The 23820-nt window shown below is 37.3% G+C and overlaps 1 protein-coding gene across 1 annotated transcript in view; it reads left to right on the forward strand.

The window, feature by feature from the left end:
• The window catches only part of LOC122422004, a 111316-nt gene extending 102693 nt beyond the window's left edge, over positions 1 to 8623 (forward strand). The window contains exon 5 of the mRNA XM_043438179.1: positions 8409 to 8623. Within this exon, the coding sequence (XP_043294114.1) occupies positions 8409 to 8458 (50 nt within the window). The 3' untranslated portion in view covers positions 8459 to 8623. The remainder of the gene's footprint in view (positions 1 to 8408) is intronic.
• The last annotated feature ends 15197 nt before the right edge of the window (positions 8624 to 23820 follow it).

Below are 23820 nucleotides of genomic sequence, written 5' to 3' on the forward strand. Positions count from 1 at the left end.
TCAAGAGGCAAGTCAGATCGTCTGGTATTCCTGTCTCTTTCAGAATTGTCCACAGTTTATTGTGATCCACACAGTCAAAGGCTTTGGTATATTCAATAAAGCAGAAATAGATGTTTTTCTGTAACTATTTTGCTTTTCCGATGATCCAGTGAATGTTGGCAATTTGATCTCTTGTTCCTCTGTCTTTTCTAAATCCAGCTTGAACATCTGGAAGCTCACGGTTCATGTATTGCTGAAGCCTGGTTTGGAGATTTTTGAGCATTACTTTACTGGCGTGTGAGATGAGTGCAATCGTGTGGTAGTTTGAGCATTCTTTGGCATTGCCTTTCTTTGGGATTGGAATGAAAACTGATCTTTCTCAGTCCTGTGGCCATTGCTGAGTTTTCCAAATTTGCTGACATATTGGGTGCAGCATTTCACAGCATCATCTTTCAGGATTTGAAATAGCTCAACTGGAATTCCATCACCTCCACTAGCTTTGTTCGTAGTGATGCTTCTTAAGGCCCACTTGACTTCACATTCCAGGATGTCTGTCTCTAGGTGAGTGTGAGTGATCACACCATCATGATTATCTGGGTCATGAAGATCTTTTTTGTACAGTTCTTCTGTGTATTCTTGCTACCTCTTCTTAATATCTTCTGCTTCTGTTAGGTCCATATCATTTCTATCCTTTACTGAGCCCATCTTTGTATGAAATGTTCCCTTGGTATCTTTCATTTTCTTGAAGAGATCTCTACAGAATGTGGTCCACTGGAGAAGGGAATTGCAAACCACTTCAGTATTCTTGCCTTGAGAACTGTATGAACAGTATGAAAAGGCAAAAAAATAGGACACTGAAAGATGAACTCCCCAGGTCGGTAAGTGCCCAATATGCTACTGGTGATCAGTGGAAAAATAACTCCAGAAAGAATGAAGGGATGGAGCCAAAGCAAAAACAACATTCAGTTGTGGATGGGACTGGTGATATAAGCAACGTTCAATGCTGTAAAGAGCATTATTACATAAGAACTTGGAATGTTAGGTCCATGATCAAGGCAAATTGGAAGTGGTCAAACAGGAGATGGCAAGAGTGAACATTGACATTCTGGGAATCAGCGAACTAAGATGGACTGGAATGGGTGAATTTAACTCAGATGACCATTATATCTACTACTGTGGGCAGGAATCCCTTAGAAGAAATGGAGTAGCCATCATAGTCAACAAAAGAGTCCGAAATGCAATACTTGGATGCAATCTCCAAAATGACAGGATGATCTCTGTTCATTTCCAAGGCAAACCATTCAATTGCAGAGTAATTCAAGTCTATGCCCAGACCAGTAATGCTGAAGAAGCTGAATTTGAATGGTTCTATGACGATCTACAAGACCTTCTAGAACTAACACCCAAAAAAGATGTCCTTTTCATTATAGGGGACTGGAATGCAAAAGTAGGAAGTCAAGAAACACCTGGAGTAACAGGTAAATTTGGTTTAGAGTACAGAATGAAGCAGGACAAAGGCTAATAGAGTTCTGCCAAGAGAATGCACTGGTGATAGCAAACACCCTCTTCCAACAACACATAAGAAGACTCTACACTTGGACATCACCATATGGTCGACACTGAAATCAGATTGATTATATTCTTCACAGCCAATGATGGAGAAGCTCTATACAGTCAGCAAAAACAAGACCGGGAGCTGACTGTGGATCAGATCATGAACTCCTTATTGCCAAGTTCAGACTTAAATTGAAGAAACAGGGGAAAACCACTAGACCATTTAGGTATGACATTAATCGAATCCCTTATGACTATACAGTGGAACTGAGAAATGGATTTAAGGGACTAAATCTGATAGACAGAGAGCCTGATGAACTATGGACGGAGGTTTGTGACATTGTACAGGAGACAGGAATCAAGACCATCCCCAAGAAAAAGAAATGCAAAAAAGCAAAATGGCTGTCTGAGGAGGCCTTACAAATAGCTGTGAAAAGAAGATAAATGAAAAGCAAAGGAGAAAAGGAAAGATATACCCATTTGAATGCAGAGTTTCAAAGAATAGCAAGGAGAGATAAGAAAGCCTTCCTCAGCAATCAATGCAAAGATAGACTTAATAAGTCTTGTTATCCTCATCCATGTTTTCCTCTGAACAAAGAGGTTGCCTTATTATGGGCCTTCTACTTGAAAAAGATCAAGCATACAAACATTTACAAAAAAAAAAAACCCTTTTCGAAGAATAATATAGGCAATTGTATTGGCTTGATGCATGCTTATGTCTCTTGCAGTATTTATCCTTTTGGTGGTTATTTGGAAAAATAGGGCCATGGATTTGCCACATTTTAACTTATCTTGCATGCAACCAAAAAAAAAGATATTGATAATGTAATATTTAAGTATGGTTCAACAAAAACAGCAATAATTTACTATCAAAAGGGAATCCTGAATTGTTTTCAAGGTTGTTAAGAAATAGAAATTTTTTAAAGCTCATGTTTAGTTTTAGTAGTATTGATTTAAAAGTAATTTACCCTGATGTGATTTCTTCTGTGAATCACTTTCAGACACACTTTCAAGTGTGTGTGATTATAATGTAGCTTCATATTGCTGGGTAAATTAATCCAATTCTATGTAACAAGAAAAGCAAGATCAAATAGCATACAGATTTTCCCTTTTTCCTTGTTCCATGTGTGTATATGTGTGTGTGTGTGTGTAATATAAATTTAATATAATTAAATTTATATATATTAATATATATATTATTTATGATACAATATATATTAAATATATTTTGTATGCATATATAAAATTTGCTTTCTAAACTTGTAAGAGGGTTTTTCTATTTGTATATAGTTAATATAAGATAGAAAAAAGGAAATATAAAGTAGATTTTATTGTTGAGCACCCCAGCTGTGAGATATCAGAAATCCAACACAATTTACCCCTCCTCTTCTTTGCGGGGTCATAGAGAAGCCCAAGTTGTTCATGATTTTCCCTGAATAAGTTTGCATTTCTTTTTTTACTGGTGCTGGTGTAAGCCCAAGTTGTTCATGATTTTCCCTGAATAAGTTTGCATTTCTTTTTTTACTGGTGCTGGTGTTCGTTCTGTTGTATCACAGAAAGTCTGTGACATGATTGCTGAAGTTCCCACCGTTTCTGACACTGGGAAGTGCTACATTACTGCATGCTGTTATTGCTACTGCAAAGCTCCCATAACCACCAGTGACCCAGACTCCAGTGATTCTTTCTGATGGTATAGACAGATTCAGATTGGTGCTAACCTAGGTCACAGCATTCCTCATATCTCGTCTCTTAGAGGAAAGAAAGTCAAAGTGAAGTCGCTCAGTCGTGTCCAACTCTTTGCGACTCCATGGACTGTAGCCCACCAGGATCCTCCATCCATGGGATTCTCCAGGCAAGAATACTGGAGTGGGTTGCCATTTCCTTCTCCAGGGGATCTTCCCGACCCAGGGATTGAACCTGGGTCTCCCGCATTGTAGGCAGACGCTTGACCGTCTGAGCCACCAGGGAAGCCCTAGATGAGCTAATGGTAAACTTTAATATCATAGCTACTGGTGTTGTCCTTACTGAATTACGAGAAAGTCCTCTCCCAGTTGACTTAAACATATGGTCAGTCTCCCCCAAATGATAGTCTTTAGTGTATGAAAGTGGTTATATGGTTATATTATGATGTTATTTTTGTACTTTCATTTAATCCCTTCCTTAAAAACAATGAGATAGCTTTCCTCAGAAAATAAGTAGCATTGCATATTTTAATGCCACAGATTACACAGTACCCCAGTACACACACACATAATTGTAAGCCTCATAGTCCCGGCAGCAGCTCTTACCAGAGTATATATGAAGAGAGGTTCATTTAAATACTTTATTTCTTAAGTATATATCCAATGTTTAGACATCTCTCCATTAACAAGCATTCCGTCATGGTTAAAAGGCATAATATAATAGTGGAGTGATTAATGGCTCAGGTTCAGAGGTCGGTCTGCCTCATTCAAATTCAGTGTTTATTCTTTGTTAGCTCTTTGAGGCGCATTTCTTAAACCCCATGTGCCTAAGTTTCCTTATCAGAAAAACTGTATAGTAATAAAGTAAGGGAATAAAAAGAAGTTCTGAAATACAGCATGATTTAAAATATGTCACATGGTAAGTGCTCAGTAAGGGTCAGTTTTATTATTTCCAAGTTCAAGATAGTGTTCTGATATTTACCACTTTGTTATATAAATTATCAATGAAACCAATTTTTAATTAAATATTCACAGTGAGATCAGCACTTTATTAGGCAGCATGAGCCCATAAGAAGTTCATAAATTAGAACACGACACACGCGAGGCTTCGCGTTATGAACTTGACAAGGACGTGCTAGAATGGCTTCTTAGAATGCATTTAGCTTAGCCACATTGCAGCTCTCAGGCTGCAGCATCGATCCTCTGGGCAGGACACGTGTGCAGGTTCAGGGTCAGCAAGACACCCGTTCACTTTCTGAATGCTGGGCCAAAGTAGAATCGCTACCAGCAGGGAAGATGGATGAAACATTCCAAAGTTTCACTGTGAAAGAACTTCACACAGACACAGACATTGGCTGCTAGGAATTCTTTTGGCAGACCAGTGGAGCAGGCAATTGCCATTTGGAGCCAAGTGTCTCAAAGCCGATGAAAGAAGAAAGAGCCTGCAACAATAATAGGTTGTATCAGGCCTGACACTCCAGGGGCCAGTGGATGGATGACACAACCCGTGGAGACCACTGAGGTGCTGCAAGCGCAAGGCCACGTGGACACGATCACTCTCAAACGTGATGTTCCTGCTTACCTGCAATCACGTGGCGTGCTATAATTAACAAAGCAATTTCCCAGTACTTACCCAGTAGACTCTTAGAATAATACTGTGAGCTGGATTGACAGTTCTCATTTTGTAAACTGGGAAAGGGAAGCTAAGAGAGCTGAAGTTAGGTGCACAGTGAAGAGCTACTAAGCAGCCAAACTATATCTAAAGGCAGGTTTTAAAAATTCTTAGGAATTATTTTTATTACACTAACTTCTATGTCATGTGAGAAAATAACTGTGAATGCATCAAAAAGAAATGACACAGATAAAGAAAAGTAATACAAGTAATAAACATTATACAGTACAGAAGAAATCAGGGTGCTGGGAAAGTGTGATTATTGACAATGCTTCAGACAATCTTCAGATGTATTCTTCTCAGTTAATGAAAGTATTCTTATTCTGGCAAATAAAGGAGATTAATCCACATTTAAAATTTCTCTCCAGCTATTACACAGACAGTATTAGTTATCTTTGAAAAATTCAATTTTAAGAGTAGTCATTAAATGGTAATTAGAATGGTTCAGTAAAATGTGCTGAATGGTTTGGTAGAGTTTCCTTGTACCATTTTTGCACCTGTTAGTTAGCATAGAAGTAACCTTTCCTAAACCACTACATGTAATACAAATAATTTTTTTTTCTTTTGCTTGAGACATCATTTATAGCTGCTCTGTTTGCAAACTCTTTGGATTACATGAGGCTGTGTATATATCCATAAATCTTCACCAAAATAAAACAGGGGTACCTAAAGTATTCTGCTTTGCTGATTTGCCTTGCTTTTAGGATCAAAGTTTTGTTCAGTAGTTCTCTGAACTATACCAACTAACAATTGGAAAGGAAAATGACACAATTTTGGTCTAGCTAAGATATAGCTTAAAGAAATAAACTTAATTGGGTTAATAACATGTCTTTCTGGGAATCAAAGCACAGTTTTCACTTTATCTCGTCTCAGCGTGGATAGAGCCACAGCTCATTTAGCAGAATTATTTTCTTCTCCCCTTGTTGTGCTAGGCAATTTGTGACACAGGCCTCATAACTGGAATACCAGCTATAAGACTATATCCCAGTAATAATTAAATATCTATACATATTTGCTTTGGAAAACTTATCTAAACTGTTTACTTCCCTTGTAAATTCTTTAAATTATTGAAATATTTTATTGAAAATTATTCTACAACTACTTAATACTTTGTGAACCTATGAAACATCTTGATAAAAATGTTCTTTTTTTGTTTTTACCCTATCTTACTAAAAAATGAGTTTCTAAGCGAGACTTTTGTAAGGATTGATATTAGAAACATAAAGCGGAGAAGGGAATGGCAACCACTCCAGTACTCTCGCCTGGAAAAATCCCACGGATGGAAGAGTCTGGTGAGCTGCAGTCCATGGGGTCACAAAGAGTTGGACGCGACTGAGCGACTTCACTTTCACTTTCACTTTCATGCATTGGAGAAGGAAATGGCAACCCACTCCAGGGTTCTTGCCTGGAGAATCCCGGGGACCTAGGAACCTGATGGGCTGCCGTCTATGGGGTCGCACAGAGTCGGACATGACTGAAGTGACTTAGCAGCAGCAGCAGCGGCGGCAGGAGATACATAAAGAGTTGCGGCAGGTTGACTTGGACAGAGTAGACTTTTAATGGGTAGCTAACATTAATATTACAGAATGGACCATTTTCATTAAGCATTTAGACTTAACCTCAGATCTTTTCCTGTTAAAGAAGTGCATGTCCACAATAACATTTAAACCCTTCAAACCCTCACTCCATTTAGTGATGATAAAAGTTATTTTAATAAAATTTTAAATTTAAAGGATGTCAATTTTAATGTTCTTATCTTTCATATACTAGTAAGTACACTAGCCTTCAGAGTCAACTACAAGTCCATTATTCAAAGAATCTTTACTGACATTACTTGCACATGTTAAAAAATAAAATTATATTTACTTGAAATATATTTGAAAGCAAAAAAGTAGAAAAAAGTCAAACAATTCTCGGTGAATATAGAATCAGTTTAAACAGAAAGATGCATGCTCAGAAAATAAGTTATTAAATTTAACTTTAGGTCTCAGATGGTCAGTAGAATGCAAAAAGACAAAGCTCTGCAGCTCAGAGTTTTCTTAACAATTAAATGGCATGATGTCAAATGCCAAACCATTCCAATGTCAGGAAGCAAGCAGAACTCATCTGCTTTCTCCTAGTATGTGGCTAATTGTACATGGCACAGTCTGAATAATCACTGAGAACACAGAAATGCTCTGGTCATGATGACCTCCCTTGAAATTTTCAGTGGAACATGCTTTTTAATCACTTGCGCCTACACTGAAGCCACTGGTTTAAGAAAATATTTTCCTGCAGACTTTTTGTAGTCCTAGCTCAATGTGTAGGATTAAAATGCAATTAAACCTATGAAATCTAAAGAAGATAGAGTTTGGGACTTGATGAGATGAAAGGGTCAGAAGATTCCCAACACATGAAGTAAACATTTGGTAAATTAGGAACAATTAAAATAGAAAAAAATAAATTTTCTCAAAGAATGGAACTAATGTACACGTGACCAAGACTGGCTAAAATTAACATTATACACTTCCATTTAGTGTAATGGCTACACATTTATAATGTAGCAGTAAAAATATTACCAGAGTTACAAATCAGTGATTCCATTGTTCTTTTCCCTTTTTCCTTTTTTTTTCCTTGTGTACAGTGAACAGCACATATTAAAAGTGTCCAATTTGATGAGGGTGTTGTATGTACAGTTGTACCAGTGAAATCACCCCTGCAGTCAGCATAGAGACATCATTTGCATCACCCCTAATAGTTTGTTCAAGTGGCTTATAATCAACTACTCTCCCCATCTTTCACGCTGTCCACTATCTGGGTCTCCTGACATACACGGATGTACTTTCTGTCACTGTAGATTACTTTGAATTTTCTCCGTTTTTATGTAAATCGAATTTTATTGTGTGCACTATGTTTTAAATCTTGTTTCTTCTTGGCATTAACAGCTTAAGTTTCATTAATTTTTCTGCATATTTATAGCCCATGTTTTATTCCTGAGTAGTATGCCATTGTATCAATATACCATAATTTATGAATTAATTCAACAGCTGATCCTTTGAGTTGTTTCTGATTATTAGGTATTGCAAAGAAAGTTGCCATGGATGCTTATGTACATGTCTTTGTATGCCCAGATGCTTTCATTCACTTTGAGTAATTAACTAGGAGTAGAATGGCAAGATCACATAGTAGGTGTATATTCAACTTTTTAGGAAACTACCCAAATGTTTCACAGTAGAATTATACTGTTTTACATTCGCACCAGAAGGGTATGAAAGTTCCAGTTTCCTCACATCTTTCCTAGCACTTATTATGGTTAGTCATTCTAATAGGCATGTAGTGGTATCTCATCATGATTCTAATTACATTTCCCTAACTACTTATGATTTTGAATATTTTTAATATGCTTATTTGTCATTCTTATAATTTCTTAGGTTAACTGTCACTTCAAATATTATCCCCATTTTTTAATTGGGTAGCATATTTAATTGAGTGATGAGAACTTATTTTATTCTGGATAAGAGTTCAAATTTACTCTTTTACAGTTTCCCTATTCTGCATTCTCACCAATATGAATTTTAGAATCACGCTATAAATTTCCAAAAAGTATCAAGGAAAGATAAGAAAGCTTTCTTAACAATGCAAAGAAATAAAGTAAAACAAAGAAGAAAGACTAGAGATCCTTTCAAGAAACTTGGAGATATCAAGGAAACATTGCACAAGAATAGGGACAGAATATGGGACAATAAAGGACAGAAGCAGCGAGGACCCAACAGAAGTGAAAGAGGTTAATGAGAGGTGGCATAAATACCAGGAGAACTGCACAAAAAAGGCCTTAATGACCCAGATAAACATGATGGTATAGTCACTCACTTAGAGCCAGACATCCTGGAGTGTGAAGTCAAGTGGGCCTTAGGAAGTATTAACTATGGACAAAGCTAATGGAGGTGATAGAATTCCAGCTGAGCTATTTCAACTCCTAAGAGATGATGCTGTGGAAGTGCTGCACTCAATATGCCAGCAAATTTGGAAAACTCAGCAGTGGCCACGGGACTGGAAAAGGTCAGTTTTCATTCCAATCCCAAGGAAGAGAAATGCCAAAGAATGTTCAAACTACTATACAATTGCACTCATTTCACATGCTAGCAAAGTAATGCTCAAGTTTCTCCAAGTGAGGCTTCAACAGTATGAAACAGAGAATTCCATATATTCAAGCTGGATTTAGAAAAGGCAGAAGAACCAGAGATCAAATAACCAATATCCACTGGGTCATAGAAAATGCAAGAGAATTCCAGAAAAACATCTGCTTCTGCTTCACTGACTGTGCTAAAGCCTTTGTGTGGATCACAACAAACTGGAAAATTCCTCAAGAGATGGGAATACCAGACCACTTTACCTGCCTCCTGAGAAACTTCTATGCAGGTCAAGAAGCAAGAATTAGAACCAGACATGGAACAAAGGACTGGTTCAAAATTGGGAAAGGAGTACATTAAGGCTGTATATTGTCACCCTTCCTATTTAACTTGTATGCAGAGTACATCATGTGAAAAGCTGAGCTGGATGAATCACAAGCTGGAATCAAGATTCCCAGGAAAAATAACAATAACCTTAGATACACAGTTGACACCACCCTAAAGGCAGAAAGTGAAGGGGAACTAAAGAGCCTCTTGATGAAGGTGAAAGAGGAAAGTGAAAAAGCTGGCTTAAAACTCAACATTCAAAAAAATGAACATCACAGCATCCAGTCCCATCACTTCAAAGCAAATAGATGGGGAAAGAATGGAAACAGTGACAGACTTTATTTTCTTGGGCTGCAAAATCACTGAGGATGGTGACTGCAGCCACGAAATTAAAAGATGCTTACTCCTTGGAAGAAAAGCTATGACCAAACTAGACAGCATGTTTAAAAGATCCGTATAATCAAACCTATGATTTTTTCCAGTAGTCCTGTACAGATGTGAGAGTTAAACCATAAAGAAGGCTGAGTGCTGAGGAATTGATGCTTTCCAGCTGTGTTCCTGGAGAAGACTCTTGAGAGTCCCTTGGACCACGGAGATCAAAGCAGTCCATCCTCAAGGAGATCAACATTGAATATTCATTGGAAGGACTGAGGCTGAAGCTGAAATTCCAACACTGTCACCACCTGATGCAAAGAGCCGACTCACCGGAAAGTCCCTGGTGCTGGGAAAGCCTGAGGGCAGGAGGAGAAGGGGGCGACAGAGGATGAAATAATTGGATGGTATCATTGACTCAATGCACATGAATTTGAGCAAACTTCAGGATATAGTGAAGGACAGGGAAGCCTGGTGTGCTGCTGTCCATGGCGTCGCCAAGAGTCGGACACAGCTGAATGACGGAACAATAACAACTGTTAAATTTCTACAACTGATGGTTACTGGAATTTTAATTGGGATTGTATTGAACCTAGAGATCCTTGGGGAGAATTAGTGTTTAGGAATTTGAGTATGTGAATGTGTTACCTATCTCAATTTACTAAACAACCTCTTTAATTTCCCTCTTAAATAATTTCTAGTTTTCATTGTGTATTCCTTTCATATTCTTTGTCAGATTTATTCCTGAGCGTTTCATATTTTGATACTACTGTCAGTGGTATTTTCCATATCTTCTAATGCTAACTAATTTTGGGCCCATCACTCTATCATTTATTAGAGAAGGGGAATTCAAATCACTAACTATAATTGTTACTGTGTTTCCCGATGAACTTATATCAGTTTTTGTTTCAAGTATTTTGCCTTGTTCATAAACATTTGGGATTATTATATCCTACTGAATTTTGACCTTTTTTCATTATCAAATGGCTTTTTTATCGCTGGTATTGTCCTATGCTTTGAAATCTACTTTGTTGACTGTAATTTTAGCCACTGCCATATTCTTTTGAATAGGATTGGAATTATAGATAGTTGTCCATCCTTTCACTTTAACCTATTTTGTTCTCCATATTTGATGTTTGTTTTTTACAGGCACTTTATGATTGGGTCATACTATTTTATGCAATCTGAATAGTCTACCTTTTATGTGTTGCATTTAAACTATTCAAATTTAATGTAATTATTGGTGCAGTTACCATTTCTTGTACTTGTTTCCTATATTTCCATCAGTTCTTTGTTTTTCTATTATTTTTGTACTGTTGATAATTTTACTATATCTCTTTTGCTGATTTATTAGCTGTAGTTCTTTGTTTTCTTATTTTTGTGATTACTGTAGAGTTTAAAGTATGGTAATACACCATTAAGGGATACTTTCACAAGTGTATGACTAGTAGCATAGCAGTTTCTCAAAAATATGAAAACTGGAATTACCACATGATCCAAGAAAACTGTTCTGGGATATATGCCCTGAAGAATTAAAAGCAGAAGCCTGAATAGGTATTTGTACACCATTGTTCATAGCAGCATTATTAACAATAAACAAAATGTGAAAGCAACCCAAGTATTTGATTAGTAGACGGATAGATAAATAAAATGTGTATATATGTACAATAAAATATTATTCAACCTTCAGTTCAGTCACTCAATTGTGCCTGACTCTTTGCAATCCCATTGACTGCAGCATGCCAGGCTTCCCTGTACAAACTCCCAGAACTTGCTCAAACTCATGTCCATCAAGTTGGTGATGTCATCCAACCATCTCATCATCTGTCATCCTCGTCTCCTTCTCCTCATGCTTTCAAGCTTTCCCAGCATCAGGATCTTTCCAATGAGTCAGTTCTTCACATCAGGTGGCCAAAGTATTGGAGCTTCAGCATCAGTCCTAACAACGAATATTCAGGACTGATTTCCTTCCAGATTGACTGGTTTGATCTTTTTGAAGTCCAAGGGACTCTCAAGAGTCTTCTCCAATGCTACAGTTCAAAAGCATCAATTCTTCAGCACTCAGCTTTCTTTATGATACAACTCTCACATCCGTACATGACTCCTGGAAAAACCACAGCTTTGACTATATGTACCTTTGTTGGCAAAGTAATGTCTCTGCTTTTTAACATGCTGTCTAGGTTGGTCATAGCTTTTCTTCCAAGGAGTAAACATCTTTTAATTTCATGGCTGCAGTCACCATCTGCAGTGGTTTTGGAGCCCAAGAAGATAAAGTCTGTCACTGTTTCCATTGTTTTCCCATCTATTTGCCATGAAGTGGTGGGACCAGATGCCATGATCTTCATTTTTTGTATGTTGAGTTTTAAGCTAATTTTTTCACTCTCCTCTTTCACTTTCATCAAGAGGCTCTTTAGTTCCTCTTTACTTTCTGCCATAAGGGTGGTGTCGTCTGCATATCTGAGATTATTGACCACAGACCTAAATATAAACACAAAACTCTAAAACTCCTAGAAGATATCAAATAGCAAAATCTTGATGGAGTTGTGTATGGTGATGCCTTCCTAGATACACACCAAAGACACAGCCTATTAAAGGGATAATCAATTTTCTGGACTTCATTAAAATTTAAAATTTCTGCTCTGTGTTAGTGTCCAGAGAATGGCAAGATGAGGCATAGATGGGAGAAAATGCTTGTTGAACACATCATGCGTGCATGTGTGCTAAGTCACTTAAGTCGTGTCCGCCTCTATGTGACCCTATGGACTGCAGCCCGCCAGGCTCCTCTGTCCATGGAATTCTCCAGGCAAGAATACAGGAGAGGGTCGCAGTGCCCCCTCCAGGGGATTTTCCCGACCTGGGGACCAAACCTGTGTCTCTTATGTCTACCTGCATTGGCAGGCGGGTTCTTTACCACTGGAGCCACCTAGGAAGCCCAAATACATCATAAAGAATTGTTATTCAAAATGTACATTGACTATTAAAATGCATCAATGAGAAAACAATCACCCCAATTAAAAATGGACCAGAACCTTAACAGACACCTCATCAAAGAAGATAGATGTACTGATGGCTAACATAAAAATATTATACGCATCATAAATCATCAGTGAAATGCAACTTAAAACTCTAATGAGATACCACTATGCACCTATGAGAACAGCCAAAATTCAGAATACTGAGATCATTGAATGTTGACAAGGGATATTAAACAATAGGTATTCTTTTTACATTAAGACAGTAGAAACTCTGGAAGTTACTGGTAGAATACAAAATGATCCAGTCATTTTGGAAGACCATTTGGTGGTTTCTTAAAAAAATATTCCTATCATATTGCCTAAAAATTGTGCTCCTTGGTGAATACTCAAAGGATTTGAAAATCCTATATATGTCTACACGTAAATCTTCACCCAGATATATATCCACATGCATTTTTATCCATAATCGCCAAAACTTGGAAAGGACTAAGATGTCCATTAGGTTAAAGGATAAGAAAACTATTGTAACTGATAAAATATTATTCAATGCCAAAAACAAATGAGCTATTAAATGATGGAAAGAAATAAGGGAACATTGTGTGCATATTACTATTGGAAAAGCCTTATCTAAAAAGTTACATACTACATGATTAAAACCGAGTAATATTCTGAGAAGGAAGAACTATGGAGACACGCTTAGTGGTTATCAGGGATGGGAAGGGGGAAAAGATGAATAGGCAGAACACCAAGGATATTTAGGACAGTGAAAATACCCTGTATGATATTATACTGTTATATATGTTGTTATACATTTATCCAGACCGATAGAGTGTATAGCACCAGAAGCAAATCATAATGTAGATTGTACTTCTGATGATAATGATGTGTCCGTGCAAGTTCATCATTGACAAAAACAGAATCACTCTCATGGGTGATGTTAATAATGGAAGAGACTGTGTATGGGGTCAGGAGGTAGACTGGGAATCTTAGTACCTTCCTCTTAATTTTGTTGTAGAATTAAAACTGGTCTATAAAAACAAAGTCCTAGAATTCTGAGGAATATTCTATTAAAACATAGGAGGGGCAATGTGGATTATGTCAAAGAAGTAGGTTTGAATTCTTAATTATTCTTAAGAGAAGCAGGTTTTAATTTTTAATTGTACTGTTAAATCTGATAAATTAATCCAGATTGCTCTTTCTGAATTTTTATCCCTTACTGTCTAATGCTTTTCTTGTTTTTCCCCTTAACATGGTACTTATATTAGTGTTGATGATAACTTTACTAATAATGACTCCATTTGTGTATTGTAGCCAATCCTCCATGAATTATCAGTTGCACGGAACAGATTATCATGACACTTAGTTATTTGTAGACTGTAGGAGTTAATAGAGAACACATATAAATGGCCCATGCAGAAGAAAGAAAAATACTTAAAAAGCCCTCATCCAAAAGATAGCAAAATATAGGCATAAATAAAGCAATATATGCAAAATGTTTTGATCTGAAGGCTATAAACTGCTAGGTTATCTTCACTCTGTTACTAATTTCTTTCAATTAAAATTACTTTCCTAGAGTAATTCTACAGTATATCTTTCTTGTGGCCCAATGTCTTCAAGCCTACAATGATGCAGACAGGTTGGAAATTTTCTATTATTTTGGGATGGGAACATGGCCTTTTTTATTAGATATATCTATTTTTAATTAGATTTATCATATAAACTATTTTGATTATCATTATACATTATGGAAAGATGTGTGTGCTAAAACTAAGTTACTCTGACATTTAGGATTTCTGTTTGCTTGTGTATCTTCTCCAAAAACCATATGGTAGAAGATTTCATTTTATTGGTAATATGACTCATAAGGAAAATCTTTGTGACCTATTTAACACTAAGTTTTCCCAGCTAGACTAAGAAACCCATTGCATTTTAAGAAATTATTCTCTTTTACAGCTGAATAATGAATAAAGTAGGAAAGTAAATGTTGAATCAAGCAGTTTGTTTTAATTTTTGCTTTATAAATTATAAAAGTATAATAACACATTTACAGGAGACTTGAAAACTGCAGAACAAGGTTACATATAGTTCTATTATACATTACAGTTATGTTTTATGTAGATTAATTGAGAGTTTTAGTTAGAGTTTCATTATCAAGCTCTCAAAAATTAATGGAATGAATAGAAAGAAAAGAATAAGGATATAGTAGACCTGAAAAGTACTATGAACCAATTCAACATAATTAAGATGTATACAATTTCCACACATCAGGATACAAATTCTACTCAAGTTCCCATAGACTATAAACCAGGAGACACTGGAACATATCCGGGGCCATAGAAAAAGGTGCAAAAGTTTCATGGTCTAAAAGTATGGAAATAATACAGACTCTGTTCTCTTATCACTGTGGAATTATGTTCGAAATTAATATCAAAAGATGTTTGAAAATAACCCATATATTTTCAAGTACAATGTGACATTTACCAAGAGAGATCTTTTACGTAACTATTGAAATCTTAATAAAATTGAAAGACTGAAAAAACATGGAAGGTGATTGCAGAGAAGAAAGCACTTAGATGAGAAATTAATATCAAAGATACTTTAAAATATATATATATTTGGAAGTTAAATATCCAGTGTTAAATGATGAGTGTATCTAAGAAGCCATAACAAGGAAAATTAGAGAATATTTGTAACACAATAGAATGAGAATTTATCAGAATTTGAAATTTGAAAAAAGTCTGTATTTAGTTAATAATACTGTACCACATGTTAATTTCCTTATTTTTTTTCTTCACAATATAGTATTTCTTTATATTCTCAGAATTGGATTATAAGTTTCAAGCTTTTTTGAAAATTAGAATTTTCAAAAAATGCAAATTTTTTTTAAAAGATCACTAATCTTTCTAGACATTTAGCCGTAATACTATGTGCCCGAATAAATGGGACTATATCAAAGTTTTGAGTAAATATAAATTGAAATCTAGCATTCTATTCATACTTAGTCAAACAAATGGAACCAAAATATCATAAATTTTTTAGCTAAGCAAAAATTCGTTGTTTTCAAAAATAAACATATTTTATTATATATGCTATATGTATATTTATATATGTACAAAAAATTTTCTACTAGATAAATGCTTGAGAAAGAAAAACAAGAAACAGGGGTACAGAAATTGGAAAACCTAAACTAAATGAAATAGGAGCTTTGAATATGAAGTAGAAAAAGTGAAACAATTTAGACAAAAGATCATCCTATAAGAGCAGTTTTTTTAAACATGGCTGCTCATTAGAATCACATCTGAAGCTTTGGAGAATAAGACAATACCTGGGCATTTGTATTCTTCAGGAAAAATGTCCAAAATAATTCTCATGTTCCTTTGGATTTTAAAACATGTTCACAGATTTTTCTATTAAACAGTAGTTTTAGTGATACAGAATTCTATTATTTTCTGTTGACCAGTCATGATAAAGTGGTATTAAAATGTATAATAGTCACATAATCACAGTAGTATAAGATGTTTATCAGTTTTCACAAGCAATAGCCAGATAAAATATTAAATAATTACAACTGCAAGCCATAATGGAAACATTCTTAACCTAACAATATAAAATAATTGCACACAATTTGGAGCTTTGAGTGATGTGGTAAGTGGAAGTGAATACATACACATGTTTTTATCCACCCACTCAGTCCATGTCTTTTCGGTTGATACATTTAATGCATTTAAGGTAATTATCGTATGTATGATCCTATTACCATTTTCTTAATTGTTTTGGGTTTATTTTTTGTCTTTTCCTTCTCTGTGTTTCTTGTCTAGGAATGTTCCTTTAGCATTTGTGGGTTTTTTCCTATTTTTTCAATATAAGCTTTATTTTTAATTTTTACTAAGTTGTGGTTTCTGCCATACAACAATGCAAATCGGCCATAATTATACATACATCCCCTCCCTCCCTAGTCATCCTCTCTCCCTTCCCTCCCCTCCTCCCATCCTGTCCCTCCAGGTCATCACACCACACCGGACTGGGCTACCTGTGCTAAAGAGCAACTTTTCAGCAGCTGTCCATCTTATACCTGAGTGTGTATATATACTGATGCTACCTTCTCCATTCATCCAACTCTCACTCCCCCTCTGTGTCCACAAGTCCAATTATCTACATCTGGATCTCCATTCCTTCCCTGCAAATAGGTTCATCAACATCAGTTTTCTAGATTCCATATGTGTCTGTGTGTGTGTGTGTGTGTGTGTGTGTGTGTGTGTGTTAATATAGGTTCATCCACCTCACTAGAACTGATTTGAATTTGTTCTTTTTTATGGCTTAGTTATATTCCACTGCATGTTTGTGTGTGTGTGTGTGTGTAAGTGTATACCACATCATCTTTATTCATTCATCTGTCGATGACCATCTAGGTTGCTTCCACGTCCTGGCTATTGTATTCATTGCTTCTTCTGAACATTGAGGTACATATGTCTTTTTCAATTCTGATTTTCTCAGCGTATATGCACAGTAGTGGGTTTTTGCTGGGGCATGTGGTAAAGCTAGGCCTCCCAATTCACTCAGTAGTAGTAAAGAATATGCTTGCCAATGCAGGAAATGCAAGAGATGCAGTTTCTATCCCTGTGTCAGAAAGATCCCCTGGTGTCTGAAATGGCAACCCACTCCAGTATTCTTGCCTGGTAAACCCCAGGGACTGAGAAGCCTGGTGGGCTGCAGGTCATGGTCACAAGGAGTCAGACACAGCTGAACACAGCAGCGTGGTGAAGCTAGTTTCATGGTGCTGAATTCTCTTAACTTTTGCTTCTCTAGAACGCTTTTTATTTCTCCATCAAATCTGAATGAGAGTCTTTCTGGGTAGAGTATTCTTGGTTGTAAGTTCTTCTCTTTCATCACTTTAAATATATCATGCCATTCCCTTCTGGCTAATAGAGTTTCTGTTGAGAAATCAGCAGATAACCTTATGGGAGATCCCTTATTTGTTATTTGTCATTTTTCTCTTGTTTACAATATTCTCTCTGTCTTTAATTTTTGTCAGTTTGATTACTATATATCTTGGTGTGTTCCTCCTTGGATTTATCCTGTCTGGGACTCTCTACACTTCCTGGACTTGCTTGACTATTTCCTTTTATATGTTAGGGACGTTTTCAGCTATTATGTGCTCAGGTATTTTCTTGGGTCCTTTCTCTCTCTCTACTCCTTCTGGGACCCCAATAAAGCGAATGTTGGTGTGTTTAATGTTGTCCCAGAGGTCTCTTAGGCTGTCTTCATTTTTCTTCATTATTTTTTCTATATTCTGTTTTGCAGGAGTAATTTCTACCTTTCTATATTCCAGGCCACTTATCTGTTCTTCTGCCTCAGTTATCCTGCTATTGATTCCTTCTAGTGTACTGTTCATCTTTGTTTGTTTGTTCTTTAGTTCTTCTAGGTCTTTGGTAAACATCTCTTGCGTCTTCTCCATTCTATATCCAAGAAGTTGGATCATCTTCACTATCATTAGTCTGAATTCTTTTCCTGGGAGGTTGCCTGTCTTCATTTTATTTAGTTGTTTTTCTGGGGTTTTATCTTGGCCCTTCATCTGGGACACAATCCTCTGCATTTTCACTTTGAGTCACTTTTGTGATGTGGTTTTCCTTCTGGCATTACCCAGGATTATAGTTCTTGCTTCTTGTCTGCCCTCTGGTGGATGAGGCTAAGAGGCTTATGTAAGCTTTCTGATGGGTGGGACTGGCAGTGGGAAAAACAGGATCTTGCTCTGATGGGCAGGGCCATGCTCAGTAAAAATTCAACCCGACTGTCTGTTGATGAGTACAGCTACAATCCCTCCCTGTTAGATTTTTGGCCAGAGGTGACCCAGCCCTCGAGTCTCCAGGCTCTGTAGTAGGGTTTTAATGGCAGTCTACAAAAGGGCTCAGCCAAGGGGCAACTCCTACGGCTGCTGCTGCCCGTGCCCCCGTCCCTGAGGTGAGGCCTGCTGACCCTCACCTCCGCAGGAGCCCCTCCATCACTAGCAGGGAGGTCTGGTTCAGTCTCCTGTGGGGTCACTGCTCCTTTCTGCTGGGTTCTGGTGCACACAAGATTTTTGTTTGTGCCCTCCAAGAGTAGAGTCTTTGGTTTCCCCAGGCATGTGGAGAAGTCCTATAACCAAATCTTGCTGGCCTTCAAAGTCAGATTCCTTGGGGATACCTAGTCCCTTTGATGGACCGCCGGGCTAAGAAGCCTGACGTGGAGCTCAAAATCTTCACAACAGTGGGGAGCTTCTTTGGTATGACTGTTCTCCAGTTTGTGGGTCACCCACCCAGCAGGTATGGGATTTGATTTTATCAGGATTATGTCCTTCCTACATCTCCTGTGGCTTCTCCTTTGTCTCCGGATGTGGTGTATCTATTTTGGTGGGTTACAGCATCCTCCTGTCAATAGTTGCTCAACAGCTAATTGTGATTTTCTAGTTCAATTTTAGTAGCAATGGAAAACCCAATTTCTATAATTAATTAGTTGAATGTATTCCATCACTGGTGCTGAAGACAGGATTAACCCCCATGTTGTAGATTACTGATAATATTTCTGTAAATATAATATGAAATAGTTTATGTTATAATTTAATCCATAGGAGAAAATTAAACTTACAGTACTATGCAGGGTATAAAAAGCAGCAAGTCTACCTAATTACATTTGTTATTACATCCTATATTTAGAGGATTTAGAAATTAATCTCCTCCTTAAAAGTGGTTATATGGTACCTATATTTAGTTTCCTGTGGCTCCAGTAATAAATTGGCACAAACCAAGTGATTTACAAGAACAGAAATATATTCTTCTGAAGTTCTTGAAGCCAGACAGGGGAATTCAGAATGCTGTTGTCAGTAGGGATGTACTCTCTGGGAAGGCTCTAGGGAAGAATCCTCCTTGGACTCTTCCAGCTTCTGGCGTTCCTTGGCTTGTGGCTGATTAACTCCACCCTCTGCTGCCTTCTTCATGCATCTTCTTACTCTCTCCTTTCTCTTCGTCTTCCGTTTCTTATGGGGATAAATGTCACTGGGTGTAGGGCCCATCAGATAATGCAGAATATTCTCATCTCAAGATCCTTAATTTAACTGCACCTGCAGGGACCTTTTTGCCAGCAGGGTCATATTCATAGGTTGTGGAAGTTAGAATATAGACCTATCTTTTGGAAAGGAAGGGGGAGGCCATAATTCAGCCCACTACACTGCCTACACATTCATATACTTTGTTCCTGAGTAAAGCCTCATCAAAGTTATGTTTATCAAAAATCTAGATTAGGCATATGAAACTCACATGTTTTTTTATACATCAAAAATATAAATGTTTTACCTTAAGTTATCAATATTCAAATAAACTTAAGTTTCCTATCATCCTCCTCAAAAAATAAATATTAAATACAACATTGAATAATCAGCCAAGTACTTAGACATACTTGGAGGAAACAGGAATAGAAAGAGGAAGCATCCATCAAAATGTGCATGACAGTGCACTTGTGTTATCTGTATTATGGAAATTACATTTTCTGGGGGAGAGTGGGAAAAATAGAAAGAGGTCTTCCAGGAGAAGTTCAGGTAGTTCAATCGCTCAGTCATGTCTGACTCTTTGCAACTCAGTGGACTGCAGCACGCCAGGCTTCCATATCCATCACCAAATCCCAAAGTTTGCTTAAACTCATGTCCATCAAGTAGGTGATGCCATCCAACCATCTCATTCTCTGTCATCCCTTTCTCCTCCTGCCCTCAATCTTTCCCAGCATCAGGGTCTATTCCAATGGGTCAGTTCTTTGCATCAAGTAGTCAAAGTACTGGAGTTTCAGCTTCAACATCAGTCCTTCCAATAAATATTCAGGAATGATTTCCTTTAGGATTGACTGGTTGGATCTCCTTGCAGTCCAAGGGACTCTCAAGAGTCTTCTCCAACACCACAGTTCAAAAGCATCAGTTCTTCAGCACTCAGCTTTCTTTATAGCCCAACTCTCACATCCATACATGACTACCAGAAAAATCATAGCTTTAACTAGACAGAACTTTGGTGGCAAAGTAACGTCTCTGCTTTATAATATGCTCTCTAGGATGGTCATAGCTTTTCCTCCCAGGAGCAAACATCTTTTAATTTCATGGCTGCAATCACCATCTGTAGTGATTTTGGAGCCCAAGAAAATAAAATCTGTCACTGTTTCCATTGTTTCCCCATCTATTTGCCATGAACTGATGCAACCGATGCCATGATCTTAGTTTTCTGAATGTTGAGTTGTAAGCCAACTTTTTCACTCTCCGCTTTCACTTTCATCAAGAGGTTCTTTAGTTCTGCTTCGCTTTCTGCCATAAGGGTGGTGTCATCTACATATCTGAAGTTACTGATATTTCTCCCAACAATCTTGATTCTAGATGTGCTTCATCCAGACTGGATTTCACATGATGTACTCTGTATAGAAGTTAAATAAGCAGGGTGACAGTATACAGCCTTGATATAATCCTTTCCCAATTTGGAACCAGTCTGCTGATCCATGTCTGGTTCTAACTGTTGCTTCTTGACCTGTATACAGATTTTCTTAGGAGGCATGTCAGGTAGTCTGATATTCCCATCTCTTTCAGTATTTTCCACAGTTTATTGTGATCCACACAGTCAGAAGCTTTGTTATAATCAATAAAGCAGATGTTGATGTTTTTCTGAAATTCTCTTGATTTTTCTATGATCCAACAGATGTTGGCCATTTGATCTCTGATTCATCTGCCTTTTCTAAATCCAGCTTGAACATCTGGAAGTTCACAGTTCACATACTGTTGAAGCCTGACTTGGAGAATTTTGAGCATTACTTTGCTAGTGTGTGAGATGAGTGCAAGTGTGTAGTAGTTTGAACATTTTTTGGCATTGCCCTTCTTTGTGATTGGAATGAAAACTGACCTTTTCTAATCCTGTGGCCTTTTCTAATCCTGGAAAAATCTCCTGAATTTTCCAGATTTTCTGGCATATTGAGTGTAGCACTTTCACAGCATCATCTTTTAGGATTTGAAATAGCTCAACTGGAATTCCATCACCTCCACTAGCTATGTCATAGTGATGCTTCATAAGGCCCTCTTGACTTCGTATTCTAGGATATCTGGCTCTAGGTGAGTGATCACACCATCATGGTTATCTGGGTCATTAAGATCTCTTTTGTATAGTTCTTCTGTATTCTTGCCACCTCTTCTTAATATCTTCTGCTTCTGTTAGGTCCATACCATTTCTGTCCTTTATTGTGCCCATCTTTGCATGAAATGTTCCCTTGGTATCTCTAATTTTATTGAAGAAATCTAGTCTTTATCTAGTCTTAGCTACCAGGATAAAGTAAAAAATATGTCCAGTTATGTGAACTCAGAAGAATTTCCATTAAGAAAGTTTCAGATGGTTGGTAGAAGGGGTTATAAAATAACCCTGAGAAGTTCCAGAAAATTTGTTGACCTAACATGTGGTAATAGATGCCAGCAAAATTCTTGTATTTTTGTCCACAGTTTTTTTCTTCCTCCCTTCCCTGTAAGATTTTCTAGCTCTTCCCATTGCCACGTGATTTTTCCTTGCCTCCTATTGGAAGAGAACACATTTTGGAAGCCCCAAACTCATGGGTATCCAAGAGATTTGACTTGCCTGTGTGATGTCTTGATCAGTGAATTCTGAGCAGGTAGATAAACAACATGTCCAGTGGAAACTTAAGATGCAGCGTAAGCTTTAACATGCAGCCATAAAAAACCATGGTCTTCATATAGACCACTCCAAGGGTCCCACGTCAGAGGTATAGCCTTTAGCTGACTCACAATCCACCTTCAGCTAAGAAATTAAAATTTGTTAATATAAGTCATTGAGATTTGAGGACCATATACTACCAGAGCAAAATTAACTAATACCGATATAAATAAAATGGCAATATAAAATATACACCTTGTATTTCCCAAACTCATACTGCTAAACACAACCCTATACTACTGTTTAAAAAGTTATTGTTTAAGATCAAGATTGGTTCTAAACACTGGAGCAGGGAGAGGCTAATAAAGGAAGGCATGAGATCCCATTCATTGATAGTAGGGAAAAATGGCCACTGTTAACCAAAGTGCTTAGAAGGATGCTGCCTATGTTTTTAATAATCCATTGCAATCATTACTGGATTTCACTCACATGAAACAATAAAATTATATATTTATCAGCTAACAAAGCATGGGATACCCATGAGCAAAGATCAGTTTATTTTTTTCCAAATAGAATTTTGCAGTTTCCACTGTACCCTTAAAGGGCACACAGAATATCTCCTTGTTCTATATTTTACCTGCCATAGCAGCTCCTGTTGGCCATTTGTTGTTGTTCAGTTGGTAAGTCATGCCCAACTCTTTGAGACCAGATGGAATACAGCATGCCAGGATCCTCTGTCCTCCACTATCTTCTAGAGTTTGGTCAAATTCATGTCCATTGAGTCAGTGATGCTATCTAACCACCTCTTCCCCTGCCACACGCTTCTCCTCTTGCCTTCAAATTTCCCAGCATCAGGGTCTTTTCCAGTGAATCAGCTTTTCCCATCAGATGGCCAAAGTATTGGAGATTCAGCTTCAGCATCATTCCTTCCAATGACTATTCAAGGTTGATTTCCTTTAGGATGGACTGGTTTGATCTCATTGGAGTCCAAGGGATTCTCAAGAGTCTTCTTTAGCACTACAATTTGAAAGTGTCACCTTTTTGGCTTTCAATCTTCTTTATGGCCCAACTCTTGCATTCATAGATGACTACTGGAAAAACCGTATCTTTGACTGTATGGACCTTTGTCAGCAAAGTGATGTCTCTGATTTTTAATATGCTGTCTAGGTCTGCCATAGCCTTCCTTCCGAGGAGCAAGCATCTTTTAGTTTCATGACTGCAGTTACTGTTCTCAGAGACTATGGAGTACATGAAAATAAAATCTGTCACCGTTTCCACTTTTTTCCCCTCTATTTGCCATGAAATGATGGGACTGGATACCATAATCTTAAGTTTTTTTGAATGTTGAGTTTCAAGCCAGCGTTTTCAGTCTCCTCTTTCACCCTCATCAAGAGGCTCCTTGGTTCTTCTCACTTTCTGCCATTAGAGTAGTATCATCTGCTTACCTAAGGGTGTTGATATTTCTGCCTGAAATATTGATTCCATCTTGATTCA

This window comes from Cervus canadensis, chromosome 19, assembly GCF_019320065.1.
Source record: "Cervus canadensis isolate Bull #8, Minnesota chromosome 19, ASM1932006v1, whole genome shotgun sequence".
NCBI classification, from domain to species: Eukaryota; Metazoa; Chordata; class Mammalia; order Artiodactyla; family Cervidae; genus Cervus; species Cervus canadensis.